Source organism: Phascolarctos cinereus, unplaced genomic scaffold (assembly GCF_003287225.1).
Source record: "Phascolarctos cinereus isolate Bilbo 61053 unplaced genomic scaffold, phaCin_HiC Scaffold_4;HRSCAF=312, whole genome shotgun sequence".
Classification (NCBI taxonomy): Eukaryota; Metazoa; Chordata; class Mammalia; order Diprotodontia; family Phascolarctidae; genus Phascolarctos; species Phascolarctos cinereus.
In genome coordinates, this window is record NW_027555847.1 from 282586496 (window position 1) to 282612128 (window position 25633).

Consider the following 25633-nt stretch of genomic DNA (forward strand, 5'->3'; position numbering starts at 1 on the left):
CTCAATTATGAGCTTCCATCGACACTTTCTGTCTCAGTTCCATACCTACTGAGGGAATTGAGGGAATTACAACAGAAAGTGATAGCACAATTGAGTGAACAACACTGACTCCATTTGTGACTCAATTCTGGATCTAGCTCAGTTTTCTATTTAATTATGGGTGTAGTCCAATTTCTGTTTTCTGAGAACACCTTATTGCATTGTTTGAACCTAGCCCTGTGAGGCTGGGAAACTGGACCATCTCCCCCTGCTGCTTAGAGACCCTTAACTAGGAACCTAGGTTACACTGATCAGAAAGCCAGTTACATCAAAAGATTAATGTAAGGAGTTTTCTTACAATTATATATCTCAAGCAACCCACAGATATTATCTGAAAACTAGCCCCATACTGATCAATTATTGTTTCCATGTTCCTTTGATTGTTTAAAGATACCTGAGGGTGAATGAGACACTTTTTTTTCTGATTTCAGGAAATTGTATCTGCTCTCCCCCTCCCAACTTGGAAAGTCCCTAATCTTTCCTCCAATTAGAAATCAGATTACCTAATGTTGTATGCTAATTAACTGTTTTAATTACTTGGTCTTATTTGAGTAATTGTTTTTAATGCATAAAAATCTGTCTCCTCCTGTATTCAAGGTCCAGCCCTAAACTGAAGAGGTCCAGTCCCAATTTGTTAGACAATTGCCAGCATTCCTTAATAAATCAATATTCTAAGAAGCTCGAACCTTTGTTTTCTCAATCATGTCATCTTTCACCTGCTACACTATACTGGCCCCATTTTGACCCTGCTGCCAGCCTCATCCCTTCATTCCACCTGCAAAATTAGAAACATAGATACATTTTCTCCTCCCTACATTATGATAACCATAGCTGTGGACATTACAACAAAACAGACCAGACTGCCACAAATACTTTTTATAAAAGTAGTGGTAAATAGGAAAAAACACAACACAGTTATTTGCTGTGGCCAGTTCCACATCACTTGACCAACAGGATGGAAGTTTCTCTGATCTTTGGTCTCAAGTTTCTCTGATGCTTGGTCTCTCAAACCTATCAAAAATAGGAATCATGTATAAGAAGGGGGAAAAAAAGCTTATCTCCATGGTCTAGGACATCAGGAACCCTAACAAAGTAAAAACTTGATGAAGAGCAGAGAAGACTAATCCCTAATGCCCAAGTTGTTCACTCAATAACTCTCCACCTAATAGACACCATTCTAACAAGCTGTACAAACTAACCCAAGGATTTGAAATAGAGTTCAAACTCACTAACCGCCCCCTCCTCCCAATGCTTCAGAAATTTAAAAGGCAGAAGTTTCCTCTTACTAGAACTGCAGCACTATGTGCTGCAACTAGTGTTTCCATGAGTGAACTCCTTCCTGGCATTTGTTGGAAAACTTATGTTTTTCTGAATCTCAAGAAATTCAGTCAAAAAGTCAAAAAAAGTATCATGATCCTCCTGTGAGAATTAAAGGTTAACAATCAACATAGAGATGTTATTGGTTTGAAAGAATCCACTGTTGTTAAGTTGAAAGCAAGATGAGGGAATGCTGACAAACAGTCAAAGGTTGACATTTCTGGGAACTACAACAGGAGCACATAGGACAGAAGCAGTCCAATCTAATCATTCAATCTTGTTGTAACTGTTGCCAGGGTATAAGTGTGTATCCAAAGCCCTCTCTACTGCTAATGGCGAGATGTTCTTGCAAATTTAATAAATATTAATACAATTATATTTTTTACAAATCCTGTAAGTATGGTATTCCAAGAACTAAGTTTTGGAAGCAAAATAAGTCCTTAAGTTGTAGTTTTGATACATAAGAAAGATAAAGGAAATAAGTCAGCTAGTTGCCAGATTTGTTTTAAATCACTGTCACAGTCTATTGGTTCATAATAATAATAAGCCATGCATTTGTTAATGTATCATTTTTTACATAAAAACTAAAACTTTTAGTATAGCTGTTATGGTCACATAAAATTATTTTAAAACATGTAAATAAAGTTATAAAAAATATAAATAACTTAGAATTTGGGGAATTCATACGAATTGTTTTCTAATTTCTTAACCCTGAGGATTAATATCTGTTGGGAATTTGGAAATACTAATTACATATATTCCACTACAGAACTGTGGAATAGTGGAAACTGAGGCAGGTCATCAGAATACTGGAGGGTCACTAGGCCTGTCTGAAGCAAAGAGCCAAGTATCCATTTGAAGTATGTTCTATTCCCCTCACAAGCCAAATGACAGAGAGTGAAACTGGTAAAATGTAATTTGCCCAGAGTGGGAAGAGGCTGAGACAGCTTTGAGGTCCAACTGCCAAAGAAGCCACAAAATGAAGGAAAATCAGTAAAAAAAAAAAAGTATAAAGAGGGGATAATAAGTAAAAAAGACTGAAATTAACAAAGATCATAGTAGGACGGAAATTCAGGTAAGGCCTTGACCATACACATATAAACCAACAAGAAAGAAATTAATAAAAGAAATAAATAGTGTAAAACAATGGAAAATGAGTCAACACCTGATGAGATGGATTCTCAAGAGAGCATGAATGAACTCATAAAAGGATGCTCTTTAATGGATAAAAAGAGAAATAACAATTGTGAAAGCACAATATATGACCTGCACAGTAGAAGTAATTCACAGAACAGAAAAACTTAAATCCAAATCTCACTAAAGAAACAAGAGTGACAGCACTTGGTCCTTCTGCCAGCCCAGCTCTCAGTCATCATCCAAAGGGCAGCTTCTGTGAAGAAGGGACCAGCCACCCCCACCAACTGCTGAGTATTTGCCACTTGTACAGGGCAAGCAAGTCAGCCTAGCTGAAGCAGCAAGGTACTCAGAGGGAAAGACCGGTAGTAGCAACTTGTAAGGTAAACCTCCACCATACTGAACAAAATCCCTTAGACTTTGATGGAGACAGCAAGGACCCTGAATCCAAGCCTTTGGAATAGCATCTTTTAGACTAAAATTTTCATGTGAACAGTAAACAAAAACAAAAAAAAACACTTAAGTAACGTTAAAATCACTTATTTCTAATACTGAACTTCAAATGACATCACCATCAAATAGGAACAGAAGTGTGAAGCAAAAGAAGCTAATACCATTCCAAGCTAACTACTACTCAAGAAGGGATTCTGCATGAGTATATCTTTTTAGATTCATAGCCACAGTTTCACAAAGCAGCCATATAGCCCAAAATGTAGCCATTTTAGAATAGACGAGTATTTCAAAGACATGCAATCAGTTTCCCAGACAATGAACATGTTTACAAAAATGATGAGGGAAGAAATATTCAAAACTCTATTAGCTGTTATCGTTTTATCACGGGGCAGCCAGTGACAGATAAGTACTTTTACAGAAGTAAAAGAAGTATAAGTAAATATACCATAATTTTATTATGATGTGTTGATACACAAGGCATCAACATGCTAGTATTACTGACATAACTTTATAAAAGCATTGAATACTTAGGTCTTAGTATATGTAGCACCTTAAGGATACATAAAGGAGTGGTCCCTCCTTTCCTTCTTTCACCTCACACCCCCCCCAAACTTCAGAGAAGGTTCAGATACCATCTGACCGCTCCTGTTAGTTATGATGGTTCTAATAACTGGCTGCTGAGCAAGACTTTCAGAAAGCAACAATTCCTGCCCCTATGGTCCATTGGTACTACTTGTCTTGAAGTACAACACCCTGAGTTCCAGAGGGCCCTTCCCCCACACAACTACAAGCCACAAGCTAATGGCCTCCTAGGCAAACCGGTCTTGAATGGGGCCACCTGTTTGTTTCTTATTTCCTTTGATAAAGAATTTTGTGAGCTCTTAAAAGTCAACTGGTATCTTCTCCTTCCTGTACACCCAAATAACAGCTACTAGAGCAGATTCGGTGGAAGCAACAGAAGAGTTAGAATGGTCAAAAAGGGCATTGGAACTGAAATGGAAAAGATTAATGAGCAGCTGTGATTAAACCAAAATCTACTAGGATTCTCCCCTTTCCTTCCCCCTTGTCCCAATATGAGCTGGGCTAGATTTTCTCTAAAAGGCAAAAATGTTGGCACCTAATTGGTCCAGGGTGGTAAAAATCAAAGCTATGCCTCCTTAGACTTATATTCCTATTAGTCTGGCATAAAAAGTCCCCTCCATGTAGGATCCTGACCTTCAGATTATCCTAATATCATACATGTGATCACTGCAAACAAACACATTTAAAAGTGGAAAAGAAAGGAACGACAGCTACTGAAACTAAATGCTACTCTGTGTGTATATGTATGTGTGTATGTATGTATGTATATGTATATATACATACATAAATATACATGCATATATTTACATAGCCTCACTATGTTTAGGCTAAGTAAACTTTCTTTTGCTAACTGTTCAATGATGTATGAGTGTTCCATTTCATCCCAACATATAATCTGAACAACCTCAGGCCTGCCCCTGTGTGATAAAACCTATGTAGGTGACAGGACCAATGCCCTCAAGATTCTCACTCTCCCTCCCAACTTGAGCTAGAATAGAGTTTCTCTTTGAGGATTTTTAGACAACTAAGCTAGAATCTGACTCACCTGGGAGTGAGGCAAGGTTCAAGCTGTTTCCCTTAACTCCTCTCCTGGTAGCTTCTCATTATATTAACATGGCTTCCTGGTTGCCTGGGACATAAAAGGTACCACCCTGCTCTGTTACACAGAGCTAAGTCTTCCTGCAGTGTGTTTGCTTATTTTTGTTATAGTAAGACTACATAAACCTCTTTTTGTTAATTGTTCATGCCAATGTGGAACCTGAACTAACAGGGTGCAAAGCATCAGAGTCTCCTCTTAAAACTCTCCTTGAAAAGAAACTATTTACAAATGATTGAAATATTAGTTTCCCAACTGACTATAATCATTCTATATTGCTTAGCATTCCCTATTCTATATGGGAATAAAATTACCTGTTCCATACCCAATTCATGTTTACACTCTAGACACCTTTTTACTTGTTCCCCTCTTGCTAGGGAAAATCCCTTAGACTAGAATGAAAAATACAATTGTTCCTTGGAAATCCAAGGTAGGGGCAGAAGAGAAAGACAACCCTAGATCAAGGAATCTAGGACAAGCAACAAGGCAGATAAAGGTCAAGAGCTGACTAAGGTCAACAACTCCCATGGCTTCAGCCTAGTGCTGCCTGGCTAGATGTATATGTCCATTTTGATAGGTTTGGTGAACATGTTCACTTAAATACAGCTTACACACACTGCACTAGGTGACTTACAGGGACAAAAAAACTTTACATTCACTACGTTAGTCACAGATTTTGTGGATAAACTGAATGCTAGGATTTACAACCCCATCTACGTTAGGGAATCACTCTTCCTGCAACAATCCCTGCATTTGCGCATGTACATTCAAGCTCAAGCAAATTTGAAGCAAAAGTGGAAACATATTTCTGTAATTTATATTATATCTGAAGGAATAGGAACATGACCCCTTATTTCCCTGGACAGGGAAGTCCAGGGGAGGAGACTCCCTCTACTTGATGTCTCCCCAGTTAGAATTTAAACTCAATACAAGCAGGAACTGCTTCATTCTTTGCATCCCCAGAACCTAGCACAGTGCCTGGCACATAATACATCAATATTTATTGATTGCTAACAAGGCAGATCAGTCAGCACCTTCCCTACCTAGACAGCAGGCTAGCGCACTAAAAGGTGACTTGGTCAGGGCTACATCGCCAGTATGTTTCAGTTGTCCAACTTGAACTCTCCTCCTATGAGATTCAAAAATGAAGACCATATACCACACTGCTCCTTCAGATTCTAAACTGGCTTAGAAATACACTTAATAAGATATGAAGCCACAATTAAATAACAAAAGGGGGGAAAAAGATACCTACAGTCCAATAATCAACTCCTTTCATATTCTGTGTTTGTTATCAATTTTTTTTCAAAAACATAAGGTAATATCTTAGGAATACACTCAAAAAGGTGAAAGGTGACTTCTAAAAAGGTAACGCGTTTATTCTTAAATAGCATTGCATGGGCTTTTCAAGGAAAAAAAATTAGAGTATTTTTTAACTATACTTTTCATGCATTAAACTTCTTTAATGTCTTCCGATTTCATTAAGAGATAGAAAAAAGAAGACTAAACTCAAGATACTACATACTGAAACAAAAATCTAACAGGGGCAAATGCTTTAAGTAAGGTCATTGCCTCACTGATAAACAGCTAATTATATTTCTGTCTCATTTTAATATCAAATTGGACAGGATTATTTGCTACAAGTACTAAATATCACCTACCTCTAAGGTTAGCAACTGTACTTGCCCCCAGGGAAATTTTTTTTTTTAAGTTTCTACAAGGGAAAAAAAATCTGTATGACTTGTATTTCATATTAGGTGTGCTTGTGATTTCATATGTTACTTATTCAAAGGGTTTCAGCTTTTAATGTGTGCTAAGAACTAAAAAAGTAAATCTTTATGGAGGCTGATTGACAAAAATCACTTTGAACAGGCCTTATAATAACAAACCTCTCTTGCCTTACAGAAGCAAGAGCAAAACTACATTAATTAGAATTTATTTTAAAGCCTCTCTTAGGGAGAAGGGACTCAGTTTACATACACTGATGCCTCTCAAAGTACTTCTCATTATTCTTCTGGACAAAAATTACACTAAATTTCTCATGTTTTAATTTTTTTTTAATGTCCTTCAAATCACTAAGAGTCACATAGGCTTAAAAACTGCTGTTTAGTAGGATTTATTTTGTTTTTAACTCAACAGCACTGAAAACTTAATAGGCCCAGCAAGTCCTTAGAATGTTTATACCTTACGAAATATTGCATTGAAGTATTATATATGATTGTACTTTTGAAGTATTGTATAGGAATTACTAAAGATTATTTTAAAATGCCTTATATGTTATCACTAGGTATTTTTATTTTAATGAAATGGGTCTGTCAAAAATTTCTTGCTTCCTCAGTTATTTCACCAGTCCAGGCCTTTACTTCATAAAGTAAACATATAGTGAAATTTAAATAACTTCTAAGAGATTCTATATTTTATCAAAGTATATTCCTTAGCTCTTCTTAAGTATTTGGTATATACTATACAACAAAAAAATACACATTTTTTTCCTAATATTAATGACTTAGAGATATAATGGGATCATAGATCTTGAGCTATAAAGTTCCTTACAGGTCATCTAGTTCAACCTCCTCATTTTAGAGATAAAGAAACTGAAGTGAAGAGAGGTTAAGTGACTGCCCCAAGATGACACGGAGGCAAATCCAACAGAGCAGTACCAGATTTTGAACCTGAGTCCTTTGACTCCAAATTCAGTGCTCTTTCATTTGTGCTGTGAAGGGAGGCTAAAAGTGGAAAAGAAAAGAACTGTGTATGTGTGCATGTATATCTACATGTATATGCACATAGATAAATACACATATGAATACGTTTGTTCATTTTGTCAACCACCCTCCATAAAGATTTAGGACACATTAAAAGCTGAAATTCTTACAAACTTCTGGTCTTCACGCAAAACGATTCTGATTCCCTCTGACCACTTGACCACCTCCCTCTCTCATGCTGTTTGCCCTTCATTCTGGAAGAAGACTATGACATCATGCGGCAGCTAGGTAGCACAGTGGATAGAGCACCAGACCTGAAGTCAGGAGGACCTGAGTTCAAATCTGGCCTCAGACCAAACACTTGACACTTACTAACTGTGTGACCCTGGACAAGTCACTAAACCCCAATTGCCAAAAAAAAAAAAAGACTATGACATCAGGAAGATGATGCCATTACCTGCAAGTGAACTGGATTTAAGTGAGGGAAGGCTGGGTCCAGTGGCAAGATACAACAGATAAGACACCTGGAAATGGCCATCTCTCTCACCTAACATAGAAAGAGTACTACAAAACTATGTAGTGTCCAGATTAATCCAATCTCCTAAACTTCTCTCCAAGCCCTTTTTCTTCCCTTCCTCTCCAATAGAAAATTCTGAAGATCCAGATCTGCGCAGTAATTTGAACAACAGCATCGAGCAACTTACAAATTACCATAATAAAGTCAAAACTCAAACAAAAGAATAAACAAAAATCTCTAAGGTAAAAATAAAAGAATGAATAGCCACTTGGAGCACTGTTTCTGGTCATTTAACCTCTATATCAAAGCTCAATTTACAAGTACATATAGCCAGTTAACCATATTTATATTATAGAAGAAACTGGCCTTTTTTCAATGCCTAGCCAGAAAACTGAAAAATGTTGTGTACCAAATAAGCTTACAATAATTCTGTGAAAGGCACAATGTGTCTCAGATTACAAAGGGTGATGATTTATATAAGAACAGCAGTTCAAACTGAAAGCTACCAGGAAAATGACTGCTTGGGGGATGGGGGAGGTGAAAAGGAGGGGAGGAGTAAAATTAAGAAACATTTAGAAGACACACATTATCAGTGCATAAATTAATCCTATTTCTTCATTACTGGAAAAGAAGGACAACCTCAATTTACAACAAGGAGCTTGCCTGAGTTCCACTCTTAAATCATGCCAATCTTGAAAATGATATACTGAAATTCACACTTCCAAGCAACAAGCACTTCAAAAAATGTTGTGCCACTGTACGACAATAACCAATGGCCCTCTTTATACATTAGCAGAGCCACTAATTAACGTACTGAAAGAAAAACTTCACTGCAGACTGAAGGGGGGAATAAATTTCTATAAACAGGCCAAACTGCATTTTTGACTGTCAAGTTCCAGTGAGTATATTGTTTGCTCAGATTAACAAAGGCTTTCTCTACAACTATTTCCTCTTTCTTTTTTTCAATTCACATAAACAAAAGAGGCAGGCTCATATTGCCAACAATTGGTGCCCCTTGGCTAAAAGAACCTTTACTTGTCAGTCTTCTTACAAGGCAGCAGACATACATACACTTACACTGACCTCTCTCCCCCTGCCCACTGTTTTAAAAGAAGTACGTTTAGCTCAACAATTCTCACCTTTAACAATTCATTTTTTTCCCTCTTCTTTCTTTCTGCAAGAAGGGAGTAAAAAAAAAAAAGCTGAACATGGCCAATAATATAAAGACAGACATCCATCTTCTGTACATTAGTGTTCATTCTTTCACCTCCTCTTCCATAGGATTTGGCTACCAAATAAATCTTAATCTGTAAACAAATGATTTGCTCTACAATTAAACCATTCATTTCTATTTCCTTTTGTGGCCATTTGGCTGCTGTCCAACACTGAGGCTTCTTAGATTCTATAATTTAGAGCTCACATGGTTAAAAGGCACTAAGCTCATCTGGAAGATATAAAAAGTATAAACTAACAACAAAAGCATTTATTGCTTCTCACGAACCTCAGCTTTTTGCAAACAGAATGTGTATCTACCTACTTGTATTAATGCCCAGCCCTCTCCTCAAAATACTGCCCCCAATTTGGCTTCATGGGTACCCCTAAAGCAGTTGTTTTAAGTTGCAAATACAGCAAGAAAGACAAATGCTAACTGTCTTGTTTTCTCTCCTCACAATGTGAGAGAGGTGGGGGAAGGAAGGAATCAATGGCAAACTAATTTCATTATAGGATAATTAGTAAGCAATGTTATTTGAAAATCAGTATTAAAATGAGTAGAAACATTATTAACTGCATTCCAAAAGGGACAAAATTTAAGTTTAAAAACTGATATTTATAATCTTGATATTATCTCCATCAAAATGTTTACAGTAAGTGTAAGGAGAAAAGTGATATTATCAAGACCACTCATAAGGATATTATTCACTGGTATTTTTGACCAGCTAGGCAATTTCAGTCTAGAAATACTGAATTTGGAGCGCAACACAAATTATAATACTATTACCTATAATACTAATTTATTTTTTGTTTGTTTTCCAAACAAAAAATTGACAGACATAATCTTTTTTTTAAAACCAATACCACGCAATTAATAAATACCAATTTACGAATGCAGATCTCATTTAGAAATGACATACTTAGTAATCAACTTCAGCAATTTACCATCAATGAAATTCTTAAAACCTCTTTAACATCTATGGTTGCAGTTAAGATCCATTGAGACACTGCTAGACTCAGCTAAAAATACCCATCAATAAACTTAACTAAAACTCTACTTGAGCATATTAAGTACCAAAAATTTCTACAAATGCGAGGTCAGTGACACAATGCTGTGGTGACTGAAAGCGAAGCAATGGATGAGTGCTTACTTTTTCTCTCACTCTAGCTGCCAAGATTATACCAAGTTTAGCAACTATGGCATTTGCCATTATGTGAACATTAAAGGAGAGAGAGGAAGGATTTTAACTATTGCTACTTTGCCTCATTCAAGGCAAAGGGACAGAAGTTGAGGTCAGTGACACCTCCCCCAAAAAGAGAGAACACTGCTTTCCATTCTTAATAAGAACAGACTGGCTTGGTTAGGAATTATAGGATTCTCACGTGTTTCCTAACTGAGAATATCACAGTCCAGCCAATTGCTTATTTTACAACTAACAAATTCTTATAAACATGTCAATACAAGAAATATTTATCCTAATCTTATTTCTCTGCACATGTACAGAGTAAAATGCATGTAAATCTACACTGTAACTGGTCGTTCTACATATATGCACAGGCCAATAGATATTATAAGCTATTTAAAGTTACAACTTTTAAAAAAGAGAAGAGAGAAAGCATTTGGTCTTCTTGTTCAAATGTACTGAAGAAATAAATGCACTTATTTCCTACTAAAACATTATAAAGGAATCTCTGGGTTATAAAGTGGAAAAGCAAGGCAAAAACATAAAAGAAATCTGTTTATTTTTTCAAAAACTGGGAATGTTATTGCATAATTTTGACAATGTATTTTAGATAACCTTTAGAGAGGTTTACTGAAGGTGAAAATCACTGGCAAATTTTTTTTAATCTCCAATGTAGTATTTAGATTTTTAAAAAAAATAGTTCTTGGAAGTCACTCCAAATAGTTGGAAACTCTTCTTACAGTATATCCAAGGGTTCAAAAAATAAATATTCAAGAGCATTAATTTGTTTCTGGATGTGTGCATGCAAGTAAAACAGCAGTCATAATGTGGAAATTTCAGTCACATTTTGCAACTAATTGGAAGCAGATTAGAATTCAGCCTCAGGGGAACGTTGTCAAACTAGAAGCTAGAGCAAATGAAGAAAGAGGTGAAAGCATCGTGAAGAGCTGACAGATTTACAGTGCTCAAGGCAATAAACGGGTACTAGATGAAAATGAATGAGCTTCACTGTACTCCATGTGGTTCTCTCAGTCATATCTCAGCAATAACAGCACAGAGCTATGAAACTATTATTTTCAGTGGGGGGAAGGGAAGAATAAGAAAGTGCAAAAAAGCTACTCTGTACTGAACATAAAAAGCATATAGAGTTCAAAAAAGCTATTACGACAAAATATAAAAAGCACACCAATCCCAAAAGCTCTTTAACTAATGGAAGGAAAACAACTAATAAAATATAAAAGAAAAAATTGCTAGCCACTGATATGATAACCAGGAGATACAAAAACTAGGCTACACATATGTCAATGGAGGAAAGCTTTTTTTTGCTTTTTTTTTTTAAAGGAAGATTGTGGAGGATAATACAGCAATGGTGTAATGGAAACAGCTGCTGGATTTTTACTTCAATGTCTGGCATCTGCTGCGGCATCATGGGAAAGAAAGGATTTGGGCAAGGAACTTAAATGTAGATAATAGACTAAATGTAGCTTGATTCTGAGTTCATTTAGCGTTTAAAAGTTGTTGAGGATTTCCCCCTTCCTTTTGGAAAGAAAGCAAGCAATACCAAAGTTAACACAAATTACCCACGCATTGCAATTGCATAATTTGATAACATAGTATTTTCATTTAGTAAATTAGAATAAGAAAATCACAATCCCAGAACATTTATTTAGTAACTGTCACCAAATCATGTTTGAAGTAAAAAGAAAAAAAAATAAGGTAGCCTCATTTTTTTCCCCAAACTGCTCTGCTTATCTTCCACACACCTTAGAGAAGCTAAATTGTAAATCTTCCAAGAGATGCCATCTTTCTATTTTAACATGTCCCCAAAAGTCTACCACCCTGCTAACTTCTGAACTAGATTAATGGGAAGCTTGTATTTGTTGTCCTTATTTTCCCCTTCACTGCAAAGATTCAGTTCTAATTTCATTTCCATCACAAAAGAATGAAGAAATACAACCCAAAAACATAAAACTAAAGTACTGCTGCTACTCTACAGTCATAAGCCTACATAAACCCCATATTTGATAGTATTATTCATGTGCTGTGGTGAACCACACACAAATAAACAGTCTTCCATTAAGAATGAAATCCCAAAGACCTTCCAATTCAAACATTATTGTTGATTTTAACATGAGCCATGCACCAAAATCAGCCAAGGATATGACAGGAAATCCAAGAATAATTTGGTCTGGCCGTTGTACACCTTGGGAAAGAAAGCTGCAAGATGCTTTTGACTCTTCCTGATGCTGGAGGTGAAGAATGGGGAAAACTTTAAAATCTAAATACATAAACAAATAGTAGTTTTACAGTCAAATTAAAAAGCACTTACTATTTATGGTACAGAAAAAAAAATCACTACAGAAAGGGCACTACCAGTAACAATGCTTGGTGAGAATAACTTAAATTCAACCTATATACCAATTCAGCAGCAAAGATGAGTGCCTTCAGCACACAGTGCACTCTGTAGCCTGAGGGGCCAAATGTGCTTACGGGTTTCCTGGGAAAAGCCCAAATGCAGAAATTTTCTTTAATTAGAAGAGTGAAAAATGACTTTTAGGAATATGAAAAGTGTAACCAATTGGAATTTAGTCTTCTGTTGCAAACAGACGCATATAACAATTCCTAAGACATACTACAAACACAATTTATAAAAAAAATCACAGACAATGATAAAAACCAGAATCACATTGACTGATATAAAATCAGTGACCAAGCTATTATTTCAATCTGTCATGGGAAGGCAATAAAATTGCTACCAGGTCTCCTCAAGTTACTCTTCAATAAAAAGAAGCCATTAGGGAAATAAGGGGGGGGGGGGACATCAAAACCTTTAAAGTTCCTTTAAGTAAAATTATACATCTGTGGCATGATGCCATCTGCTCTCTGGTTAACATAATAAGCCAATTCCACAAACTGAATATCAGCTTTCTAAAACCATTATGTACAAGGCAAAATATAATCAATATACTTTTATTTGCTCTTTTAAACTATAAAAGCTGCATTCATATGGTATTATTATAATATGCTTAAATGTCCCTGAAGGCACATTTTTCTTAAGTTTTTAGCTGGCAACAAAGATTCCCAAGAGACAAAATGCAGAAGCTGAACTAAAATAGTCACTGTGAATAAGAATCAAAACACAAAAAACTAAAAGGGATAAAACTGTATTTTTAACTCAACACACAACTATTTTTGCAAAAAATCATATCAAATCACTGTCTTTGTCCTCCAAATAGCACCAAATACTTTGAGTATGATGGGGAAAGCACTAATTATTATGAAGGCCAAATTTTATTTTAGATCCACTGGAAAAAATAGCCCATTTTACAAAAGAAGATGATTCTTATGACATTGGCAACATTGGCCTACCAAACATGGGAAGCATTAACACATATTTTTGAACTATTTTTAGCTCTACAAAGTATACTTGTAAAACATAAACACAGCCATGAAAAATTCCTTTTAATTCATTCCCAAAGTTATTCCTATCCAAAATTTAACAATATACATAACTCTGCTTCAAGGGTAAAGCGTCATTTCTCAACTCTGAAAATAACATTGTAAACAGCCCAAATGCTAATCAATCCATTCTGAATAGTTTCACAACCATTCATTCAGTTGCAAAGGCTTTTTGTTCCAGGTCAAAACCATTTAGCCTGAATTAAAAGAAAACTGCAACAGAGAACATCATTGGTGTGAACCTCAGCTGTGATAAAACAGTTCTAAACTGGTGCTCTTATCTACACTGCTACCAAACCATAATCAATTTTGCTATGGATTTTTTAAGCCATCAAAAATAATTATACGTTCTCATCTGTGATTACTGCACTTCTCAGTCAAATAATGCCAAAGAGAAGTCTATGTATTTGGAATGTCAAAATACCAATCAGGTTTCTATGCCATTCCATTAGTCAAAGTTACACCTTTCCCAGCCTCTCCTCCCAAAAAATAATACAAATACTTTAGTGGAGTTATTTTTTAAACCTGCAAAAACATGATTTACGATGTCATATTACAGAATTGACCTATGCATAATAGTTCTGACTATTATTTTAAGGAGGAAAATAAGAAAACAAACAGGAAACAAACAAAAAAAATCTTTAATTAAAAAAAAGGTAAATTCAGGATCCAAATAATACTGTGCTATAAGATAATTACAGTGGAAAACTTCTATAGTAAATAGTATGAACAATATAATGATACTACTCCTATTTGTTCTATATCACTTCAGATTACATTCAACAGAAATTATCCTAGCTCAAGGTAGTCTACATCACTAAAAAAATGAATTATAATATTTTAAAACACACAAAAAAGATAACAAATTAAATAAATTTCAAACACATCAAAAAGCCATTTTATTCTCCCTTTAAGAAAAGATTCTCAAGATTTTTTAAAAAATCACTCAGTTAAATCCACATTTTCCTACTGTGACCATAAATTACCAAAATGGACTAAATTCCAGGTATGATAAAGGCAATAAGGCAATATTGCTTAAAAACAAAGAGTTTGGCTAAGGGAAGGTCATAATAGAGATTGTCCTAGTATGGCTGCCTAGGCCTGCTATCATTTTTAAAAACCAAGATATTATATTTGTTAACAAAAAACACCCTTTACTAGTTTTAAGTATGCAAAGATATTAGGAGTTGTAGATTTATGACTTAAGTGCTTGTTGCTAAAATAGCTTTCCAATTATCAAGGGTCTCTTAGGAAAGGCAAAAATGCATTATGTGTTAATGATCACAACCAGGGGCCTCTTCTTTACTCTTGTCAGAACTAGAGCTGATCCTCCCTGCAGCTTCACCATTAACATGTCTGTTTCCTGTCAGCCCACTCAGAGATAATGTCATTTATCTCAGGAAGGCACAAGACCAGTCATTAGCTTCAATAAAAGAGCTCAAACAAAGACAGTATGGTGTTTTACTTACAGGCCCCTTAGTCAAGCATCTTATTGCTTCAGAGTCCAGAACCCAAAAGTTATAATTAAAATATTTTTTCTGCCTATGAACAAGTCTACATGATAGCTCTGAATAGCAGAAATTTTTTTGTATACAAAATTTTAGTCAATAGCTTTATCACAAATAATTAGGTAACTGCTAAGAACTTTCTGGAGTTATCCTTGGAGATTTTTTTCCCCTGGGGAAAAGGGATAGAGAATTGACAGAATAATTCAGGTATGGACTTTAAATAGTAAGATCTTTGAAGAACTGACCCCTTCTATGTGTTTGCCTGAAGGAACTGAATCACAGTTATAAATTGCTCAGTGACAGAGCTTCTGGAAGTCTTTTAAATAAAAGTGGAACTGGTTAAAATAAATGTAGGTACATGTGTTTTCACAGTCTTGCTCATATTATTGCAATTTAAAAAGTTTCAGTGAAGTACCAGGTGAACTTTCGTAAATTAAAAAAACATACAAAGTCAAAATTGGAGCAAATTTCAGATATTCAATTCCTGTTTCTATACAGAAAAAAAACGAAGAACAGATGGTACTTTCCATGGTATTTGAATCTGGTTATTGAACACCTCTGCAGCTTGTGAGATTTTTTTTCTTTAGCACTTTCAACATGCATTTAATTTACTTACCTATAAATGCTACTTTGCAGGGGGAAAAAAGGCTTTATATGACTATAATTTCTTTGGTCTTGCAGCAAAGTGATTGAACATGAATAACATTCTTAATATAACATTTGGGAAATCAATCCTTTGCCTCTTATTTGCAGAGTACCAAATTATTAAAAGTTGCTAAATAACTAATCCCCAAAGAAAAATATTTACTATTTCCAGTAATATAAACTAAATTCACGAACTTAAAAATGCATACTTTTCAATCCTTCACACTACCATAAATTATTTCAAATGCTACACTAGCTAAGAAGGAAATTCACCATGCTCCAAGGTTTTCTCAGAAAGCTTGCTTTGGCTAAGGGGCAGCACCTATTCACACGGCTCAGAAAGCACTGTCACAGTACTAGTAGAGACTATAGAAAATTAAGAACCTTGAACACTGCTTATTGTTAGACACCCAGAGTTATCAATGTTTTTAACAGCTAAATCCCTTATGTAGCTTTCAAAACAGTTTGCTGTCAAACAACAATGGCATTTGTTCTTTAATTACAGCAAGTGACCTTTCTGCCCTTTTATTTCACAGTGGATAAACTGCCCTCTCCAAGCAGAATTTGGGGGAAGGGAAACAGCTATTTGAAAAACATATTTCCTTTTAACAGAGGCATGTTCTTAAACTGCTCACCCCACTGACATAAAGAGCTACTTTCAGGAGAAAATGTTAATTACTGATATCCTTCAAAATATGCATTAACCTAAAGAAGGCAACATTCAGAACTCAATTTTTATGAAAAATAAAATACACAGGGGAAATGAGTTAGACATTTATAACATTAGCAGACTAATTCCCTTAAAAGATACAACTACATGGTCTTCTGTCTTCTTCATTTTTCATCAATATCTTCCTTTTAGAAGACTTAAAAAACCCTACATTTTGGAACTCTACAATCATTTGACACAAATACATACATATATGTGTATATATGTATGTATATGTATGTATGTACATGCACACACAGATATATATATATATATACACATATATACGTTATGTCTAGATATACAGATGTACAGATATGATCATTTAACCAAGCTGAACATCCCAGTGTCCTAGAAGTTAAATTCATAACCTTGTGCAAGAAGATGCTTCTTTTACCCACAATAGGAAGCTATTATTGTACTTCAAGGTGGTGGGGGAGGGGGAAGGAGGAGTAAGGACGGTTTAACACTACAAATCTAGGAGTTGTTACACTACCTATCAAATCTATTTATTCAGACATGTCCCCAGTGGCATAACAACAACAAAAAAATGGGCTGTATGAATAGTTCGAATATCTTATAACATGTTTTACTTTGTTTCACATATTAAGGGAGTGGTGACTTCTACAGCATACTTGCAGTTTCAGCATAAGAGAATCACTAGAACACTGCCAGTCCTTAATAAGATATAATTTATCATGTGTTACATGACTTTCTGTGGTAAGGAAAACAAATAAACAGACCATAAATAGATAAGCATTCTGTGAAAAGTCTAACAGTGACAGTCACTTTTATGAATATATTTGAGACCTGCCAACAGAATAAACAAATATAAACAATTGACCCCTTTCAGTTTTTATTTACAGTGAAAATTTATCATTCAGGTTTTTGTTGTAGTTAATTCTCTAAATTTGAAGACCAAAAGTGTACATTTAAGTCTTCATTCCAAGATCTCAGGAATCATTTCTCCAGAGAATTTTCTAAAATAAAGCTTCAACATTTAATTCACTACAAGTGAAAGCTGTCTCAATCCTGAAATATTCTGTATATTCTTACATCATGAGATAATATTTTCTGGATTGTAGTTTAATTAATATTGCAACAAATCAAAGAAACCAAAGGTCTTCCAAGGGTACTATTATGCAGAGTTCTCCTTTCAAGTGCCAAGGTGAGAAAACAGTCTTTTAAAGAAATTGTTCTGCAATGGGGGTAGGGAGGAAGCCCTAAGGGATGTTGTTTAAGACACTAAGCCAACATGGCAGTTTGATAGACAATGACTAACACTACACAATTTGGCCATGTGAAGCCTTCCCTGAAGTCACAGTGTGCCAACAACAGTGGGTATCATTGGAAATGTAGCCATTATTTCAACAAGGTACAGCAATGAATAAAAACAGTGTTTTCTCTCTCCATATAAAATGGCATATTTGTTCACAACTTAGGTTATACAAATTATTTATCACACTGACACTGCACTGATTGATGACTTGCATATATAGCAATAATTTAATTCTTCATGTAATTTCCTCTGTGACTTGAGAAAAGAACACAAAAACTGAAAAAATTAGAGCATCTAACACGTTAATCTCTGTTGCCATGACAGCAGTCTTTGAGATACAGAAATGTCCCAATTGCCAGCCAAACAAAATTGTTGAATGTGAACATTTGGCTGAAAGATTAAAAGGCTAAGGGGATGCAAAAGGGCAGCACCTCCCACATTCCAAGCAGCCACTGAATCCAATCAAATGCCTCTGACTCTTTAACCACAGCCATTGTGAAGACTGGATTAGAGCAATTTATCTAGATGGTTAAAGCAGATTAGAACTGCAATTTGAAGACAATTGGCAACAAAAAGTAAGTGTCCTACTGTACCAAGTTAATGATAAGATGTGAGGACACCTTTCAAATAAAATGAAGAACTGTATTAAGAGCAAGTTTATATTAAAGGATAACATCAATTTACTTTAAAATGGGATTATTTTACAAAGTTTAATGCTATTCATCAACAGTTAATTTGAAAAAAGAAACACTTCATGTGAAATTTCTACACATTAGTAAACCTCTACACAGTTTTCACAACTACAGAGCCTAAAACCAAAGAAGGAAAATTCATAGATAAAGCAAAAGGGCTACCTAACTTTTGAAATGTCAGTTCAAATACTCAAATGCTACCTTAAGTAGAAATCTATAAGTTACTATGCAAATTAATAATTAACAAACAATTTCATTGTCACAGTTCTGGCCCTGAAAATTAGAGATGGGAGAGGGAATTTTAAGAACATCTCCAGGAAATCATGACATAAGCCAACAGCAGGATAGTAGATTTGTTTTTGCAAATCACAACCTATAGAATTCTTTTGACATTTCATTATAAGCTATGAGCACACACACCTCTACTCTCAACTAAATACGTGGAAAAATCCTTTATCCTCTGGACAGAGCAATTTCTGCTCTTCAAGAGAGCCAATCTGAATTCAATATGATAAGAGACTCTGACCTCATTTCCTAGACAATAAAGGGAGTAGTTTGGCTTTTTTAAAGGCTTTATCTATAAAATCTAATTACAGAATTAAGAGAAATAAATAAAAATAGACCATAACGGTCAAGGAAGTGATGTGTGACTTATCCAGACTGATCAAACTCAACATTCCACTTCCTTTTTTTTTCCTGTTAGACATCACCTTAGTTATTTTTCCTATGTCATGAACACAACATAACACCCAACCTCCCTGTCTCATTTCATCTCTTCAATTTCAGCTTCAGCTGGTAAATGGTAGAAATCTAAGTAGTCACAAACCAATCAAGAGGAAAAGTGTCCCTCCCATTAGGGAGTTTTACACAGAAAAACAATATGTTGGTGAGGGTGATACCATAGTATACAAGCACCTGTTTAACCTCATTCTGGATTTAATTTACTTTTATGAAACAGTACACTAAACATGGCATTTGGTTCATTAATGAGAGGAACATCTCTAACATAAATCTGTGCTGTGTTATTGAATTTACAGCAAAATTTCTTTAGAGGGGGTTAAAAAACATGAAAGCATACAAATTAGAATTCTTAACACACCTTTCCAAGGGAAGGACCCTTGAACCCAAGGAAACAACAGCAATACTACTAAATGGAAAGAGTTAAGTGGGCTCATGAGCCTTCTGTCCCATTAAAAAGCACACACCAACTTACAAACTGGCCAGATGCCCATCTGCAGCAGAAAATGAACTTCTACTTCTGAGGGAATCTTATTGACTGACTGACTCTCTCTCTCTCTCTCTCTCTCTCTCTCTCTCTCTCTCTCTCTCTCTCCTCTCTCCTCTCTCCCTCTCTCCCTCTCTCCCTCCTCTCTCCCTCTCTCCCTCTCCCCCTTCTTCATTCCTTTCCTTTCCTTTCCGTCCCTCCTCTTTCTCTCTCTCCCTCCCTCCCCTCCCTTCCTTTCCCTTCCTCCCTCTCCCTTACTCTTTCTCCTTTCCCTCCCTCTCTTCCTCCTTCCCTGTCCCCCTCTCTCTATCTCTCCCTTTCTCTCTCCCTCTCTATCTGTAACACACAACATACTCACACACATATACTTCCATCTCTATGAAGTGATCACTGCTGCCACAACAGCAATAATAACACCATCAGCTGTACAGAACTCAAGAAAATAATTCACTCAGTTATTAAATAATGAAAATGATAATACCATACAAATACCACTAAAACCAAAAGGCAAACTGTCTAAGTTTATGGTATACATAGGTAAAGATACCCACATAAAAACAAACAGAGAGGTACACAAGGTGAAGATCTAGGAAGGTGACTTGTCCTACCTTCTCTGTTTTCAGTTTCTTGATTCGCCTGTGGTTCTCCTCCTCCTCCTCTTCTTTCTTTACCAAAATAGAGTTCCCCAAGAGCCCTGAATCCGGGGCATTTTTGCTAACTTCCCCTCCAGTGGAGGAGGTGACACTCCCAGTGCCCCCACAGGGGTAGGGACTCCCACCATCATTGCCCTTGGCCCCAAAGCCATACAGGTGCCCCCCAGAGGGGGCCTGGCCACCACTGCCATTGGTGTGGCCCTGAAGCAGGTCATGCTTGTCTTTCCTGGATTTCCCTGCATCCTTATCCCTTTTGGAGCCTCTATTGCTCTGACTTTTACCTGTTTTCTCCTCTTTACTTTTCCCACAAGAGGCTGCCCCTGTGGCAGCAATAGTGGTGCTGGTGCTGGTATTGGTATTATTGCTGTTTGGGTTGCCACAGCTGCTGCTGCTCACACTTTGACCCAGTGCTGAATTCATGCCAGTTGCCTCTCCAGGGCGCCCTTGGACTTCCTGCCTCTTACCAGCACTGCTGATCTCAGGAATCCCATACAAGGCAGCAGAAGGCAGAGATTTATTAGCATCCTTAGAAGTTTTACTCCTTTTCACTTTTGATTTGCTGGTCTCTTTGTGTGAATTCCCCTGGGGAGCAGAGGGATGAACAGAAGCAAATTTTAGGCCATCAGCTAAGACGGTGGTAGCATTAGCCCCACTGGAAGCCAAACTCCCACAATCCTTGGAGCTGCTGCTGCTAGTGCTGTTATTGGAATTATTCATCTCAAATTTCTGTCTGTCCTTCTCCAAATCAGCGTCCAAATCTATTATTAAATTCCCAACCCCAATTTCCCAATCATCACCACTGTCATAAGTATCAACTGTGTTTGGATCCACACCTTTTCCTGCAGTGGAAATGTTCACTGACATCCTGAAAACAAGATTTCTAGAATGAAAATCCGATGAACTTTCCTTTGGTGATGAGGGGACATTCGTTTATCTCCACCGGGCTTTTTCTTAAAGAAAAAAAAAAGTCGTCTCTTCCACTTCTTTTTCCTGCCCCAGGTATGTGTCCCGGGTCTATACCCTTCAGTCCAGGTTCATCTTTTCCTGTGAGGGGGGGAAAAGTCGAATATTTCTTGTCTGGGTGTTACCAGAATATAATACAATTAATATTGGGGAGTCAGGGAGTAAGTAAGGGATAGAAGGGTAAGGTATAGAATAAAGGTGGCTTATGTACTGTTTCCACTGTCCAAAGCAGGTTTCTGTGGTTTCGTTTTTCAAATAGGAAAATATACCCAAGATAAAAAAATATATTTTAAAAATAATTTAATAATCTGATTCATATCCAGAAAGCTAAGAACAACCACACACACAAAAAAAATGAATTTGGGTCTGTATGATACCTAAAATAACAGGGAGAAAGAAGGGAAGAAAATAACAGTCCTAACCCTTCCTGAATTTCTTCAATTTTAGTTTTAAAAGATATGACCCTTTAAGTTTTAAAATTCATTTTCAGGATGGTCCCATTACTCTTTCCAAATTTTCCCCAATTTTGAATATTCACCAAAAACAAAACAAAAAAAGAAAAAAACCTAGGCAATCTGCTTTTTTAAAAATTCAATAACAAAAAAAAGAACCAACAACTCCTATACAAACATCTCACACCTCCTTTGTGTTGTGTGTGTGCCCGTGTGCTAGCCCTCAGGAATGAAAATTGCTGAAACAAAGAATGGGTGTCCCTTAGAAAATGTAACATCTAAAATAAGCCTCAAGTACTCCTCCTAGGTCACAGAATTGCTCAGTCGGTTAAATATAGTATTACTGACTGTATAGGAAACTGATTAAGACATACACTTTAAGTGATCTACACCAAGGTGGCCTCAGTGACCGCAAATGAGTGTGTGTTTGACAAAGATCAGTTAAAATGGTTTTTAAAGGGATCTTTCCCTTTTTTTAAACAGTTGATTGTCAAATATTATATATAGATAGATAGATATACATACACACACATATTGCTTACCTTTAATCCTTTATCATTTTTAATTAGGCCAGCAAATCACAATGCTGTTCCCACTCGACTCAGCAACAACCCTGTGCCTCATTTTACTTAAACATCAAATGATCAAGAAGCAGAAACCAAGTAACACATCTCAGTCAGAATAATCACTCGATAACATTATCCCCCCAGCACACACACACAGAGCACACACACACACACACACACACTCTCTCTCTCTCTCTCTCTCTCTCTCTCTCTCTCTCTCTCTCTCTCCCCATTCCTTCCCCTCCCCTTTGGCAAACGCATAAGGAGTCCTTTTCTCCTCAAAAAATATGTTACTGTACAGCTGGAAGATAATGTTTCACATTCAGAACAGAAGCACCAAGGGTGTTTTTTCCCTCTTAACAAGCATCAAGAATGATAGCCAAAAAATGGCTTTAAAAAGTTTTCCCAACTTAACATTCCGTCTTCAATTCCAGCCTTGAGTCATCGTGATCAGTAAGTAATGATCCCGTGTAACCAACCTACAGGCGTCCAGTTCATAACAAGAAAGAATGTGCTAACATCAGGACAAATTAGTGAAAGGAAAGAAGAAAGAAAGCACTGAAAATCTGGGCTGGATTTTTCCTGTTAGTCGGGAAGTGGCATTTTTTTTTCGCCCGTCCTGACAGATTTGTTTCTTGAACTAACTTGAGACAAGGGCTTGAGGAGCGGGTGGGGTGAGGGGGAGGAGGTGGGGGGCTTTGCGGGGTGAGGGAGGAAGAAGGGATGGGTTGGAGGAGGGGTGTTTGGAGAAGAGAAGAGAAAAAAGGGTCTAGGTGAATGATTCAGTGATCTGATAAATCACTTACAAAAACATTTGTTCAGAAGGGGGCTTGGTCTTTTTCCGTTTTATGTTTAACAACATAAAGGGGGAAAAAAAATTTCCAAGTGATGTCCAAGAGAAGGAAAATTCCACTGTCATTCATGCCAGTCGGTCATGTGGTAACTCGGTAATTAGAGTCCAAAAAGAAAAACGCGACCTTTTTCAGGACGGTTTTTTCTGGTTGCAGCAAATGGCGCATCTCCCCTTTATTTATTTTTTTCTCTCCCTCCGCTCCTCCACCCCACCCCCTACCGCATTAGTCTGCTGGTCTTGGAGGTTGGCTTGGTATTTTTAATTAGCTGGCGTTTGGAACCTAAAAGCTGTAATGAATTGTTGATGGATTGAAGGTAAAGAGTTGGTCTGCAGGAAATGTCGGTGGGGGGATGGGCGAGTTAGCAACAACCAACCATCTAAAAGGAACGATTTTGTTACAGTTCAAGCCTTTCACATCACATGAGGATCAAGAGCTCAATTGGTTGTCGTGAGAACAAAAATGGGTGACAAGCGTATCCAGAAAATACTGATCTGGCTTTTAAAAAAAATCTTAAAGTCTGTTCCCTCCCTCTCCACTCCTCCCCCTCCCCCCACTCTCGTCTTCCATTCCTCCTTTCTACCCTCCTCCTCCTTCCACTGTTGGCACAGCTACAAGTTATGAATGTGAAACATTTCTCTGAGAACAAGATCCCTGAAGTTAGGAATGAGTGAAATGTACTGAACACGAAGGCAAAGCATATGTTTTAAAGAAACACGTTATAAACCTTTCCTCAAGTTATCTCCAATTTGTAGTAGTTTAAGAAGGGGTGGGGGTGGGTAGCGGAAACAGGAAGGGGGAAAGGGAAGATAGGGGGAAGATATGGGGAAGAAATGGGTAATAAAGCAAAACATTTGCTAGCTTCCAGACTAACTTCTGCCATAAACACATCATCGTGGCTGTTAGTGGATTTATTTGGGTTGGGTTTTTGTTGTTTAATGGTGGGTTGCTCTTGGCTTTTTGGAAAGAGGTGGAAAAATGGTAATAATAACCATTACTAGTAATGAGTGTTTTCCCTAGTACAATATCAAATATTCGGCCCTTATTAAGTGACAGGGGACAAAAATCAGTTCGTTCCCGTGTAATCACTTCTATAGCTCCCAGGATCTTTCTTCGTGGGAGCTGCTTGTTTCTGTATGTAAGTGCAGGCGGTTGGGTGGGGTAGGAGAATGGAGACTATGCAGACTGGTATGTAATTGTGTCACTTTTATTCTCCTGGTTAGTAAAAAAAAAAAAACCCTCAAAAGGTAATATACTTTAAATACTTCCCTCCCCCCTCCCACTCCCGATCAAGCCTAATTTGTGTGAAGAGGCTTTACCCTCTGTTTAATAAAGCTAATCCTTTCGTGTTTTGTTTTGTTTTGTTTTTTAATTCGAGCAAAACACTGTAATGGCAACGCATAAAACTCGTACATTCCCCTGCATGAAATCCCCTCTACGTGCTATATACACACCATTAAACCGTACTTACGGTCTGTATTGGATCGAGTTGACCTTTTCCTTCTACCTGCATTGAATATGTTTTGTTGCAGCCGCTTTATTTTTAAAATTATTATCTCTTCAATAAATTTATTAAGACGGACCATCAAGTGTCACAAACCTTCCTTTTTTTAAAGTTAAAAAAAATAAAAACAGAAACAAAAAGCCCCCTGTGCACCAATATACAACAAGCCTATACTGCAAAATTGAAATCAGAACTGAACGAACATACATATACACAGAGGGAGGAGAGTAGAGCAAAAAGAAGCTCGCTGTATACCTGAAAGGGGCTTTTCTTTGTTCCCAATTCTCTTTCTCATTTGGCCAATCAGAATCCAGCTTTTATGAAACCGAGCCCTATGACTGGCTAGATGCTTTCTCTTGGCTACTGTAGAGGGTTGAGATACACACACATACAAAAACACTTGGGGGTGGGGGAGAAGTAGAGAGAAAGGGAGAGGGAAAGGAAGTAGGAGGGGTGTCTAGGAAAAAAAGCGTTTATTTTGCAAGTATCAGTACACTAGATAGGGGTTGAGAAACCTGCAATAAAATAAAATCATGCTGCCATTTCAATTACTGCATCATCCACTCAACATTTTATTTATTTATAACAAATCTTAAACACTGGGAACAGAAGGTGTTGGTAAATGTGCGATTGTGTCATATTAGAAGAAAAAATACTCGTATCCAGTGACCGGAAAACCAGTGACTTGATCAGTAAGGAGCTAGGAACACACGTTTTGCTGCCTTTATCTTTGAAACAACCATTGCTGCCTTGACTCTCAGATTTAGTTGTTTTCAAACATTCTTTCCAAGCACAGAGCCTTTTCTACAAATGTCTTCTTGTGTCTCTGTTTATTCGATGGTTAAATAAGAAAAAAATCGGATTGAGAATAAAAGTAGTGGAAACCCT

The 25633-nt window shown here is 36.7% G+C and overlaps 1 protein-coding gene across 6 annotated transcripts in view; it reads right to left on the reverse strand.

Annotated features, from left to right (window-relative positions):
- The window catches only part of ZNF608 (zinc finger protein 608), a 202337-nt gene extending 177371 nt beyond the window's left edge, over positions 1–24966 (reverse strand). For 2 of the 6 annotated variants that reach the window (XM_021009705.2, XM_021009733.2), the window contains exons 1-2: positions 22367–23696; positions 20365–21453 (exon numbers count right to left, since the gene is read on the reverse strand). In XM_021009705.2, coding sequence (XP_020865364.1) covers positions 20365–21273 — 909 coding nt within the window. In that variant the 5' untranslated portion in view covers positions 21274–21453; positions 22367–23696. Of the gene's footprint in view, positions 1–20364; positions 22315–22366; positions 23700–24712 lie in introns of those variants that run through there. The other 4 variants (XM_021009710.2, XM_021009740.2, XM_021009747.2 and 1 more) reach the window with 4 other exon arrangements.
- Positions 24967–25633: the final 667 nt, after the last annotated feature.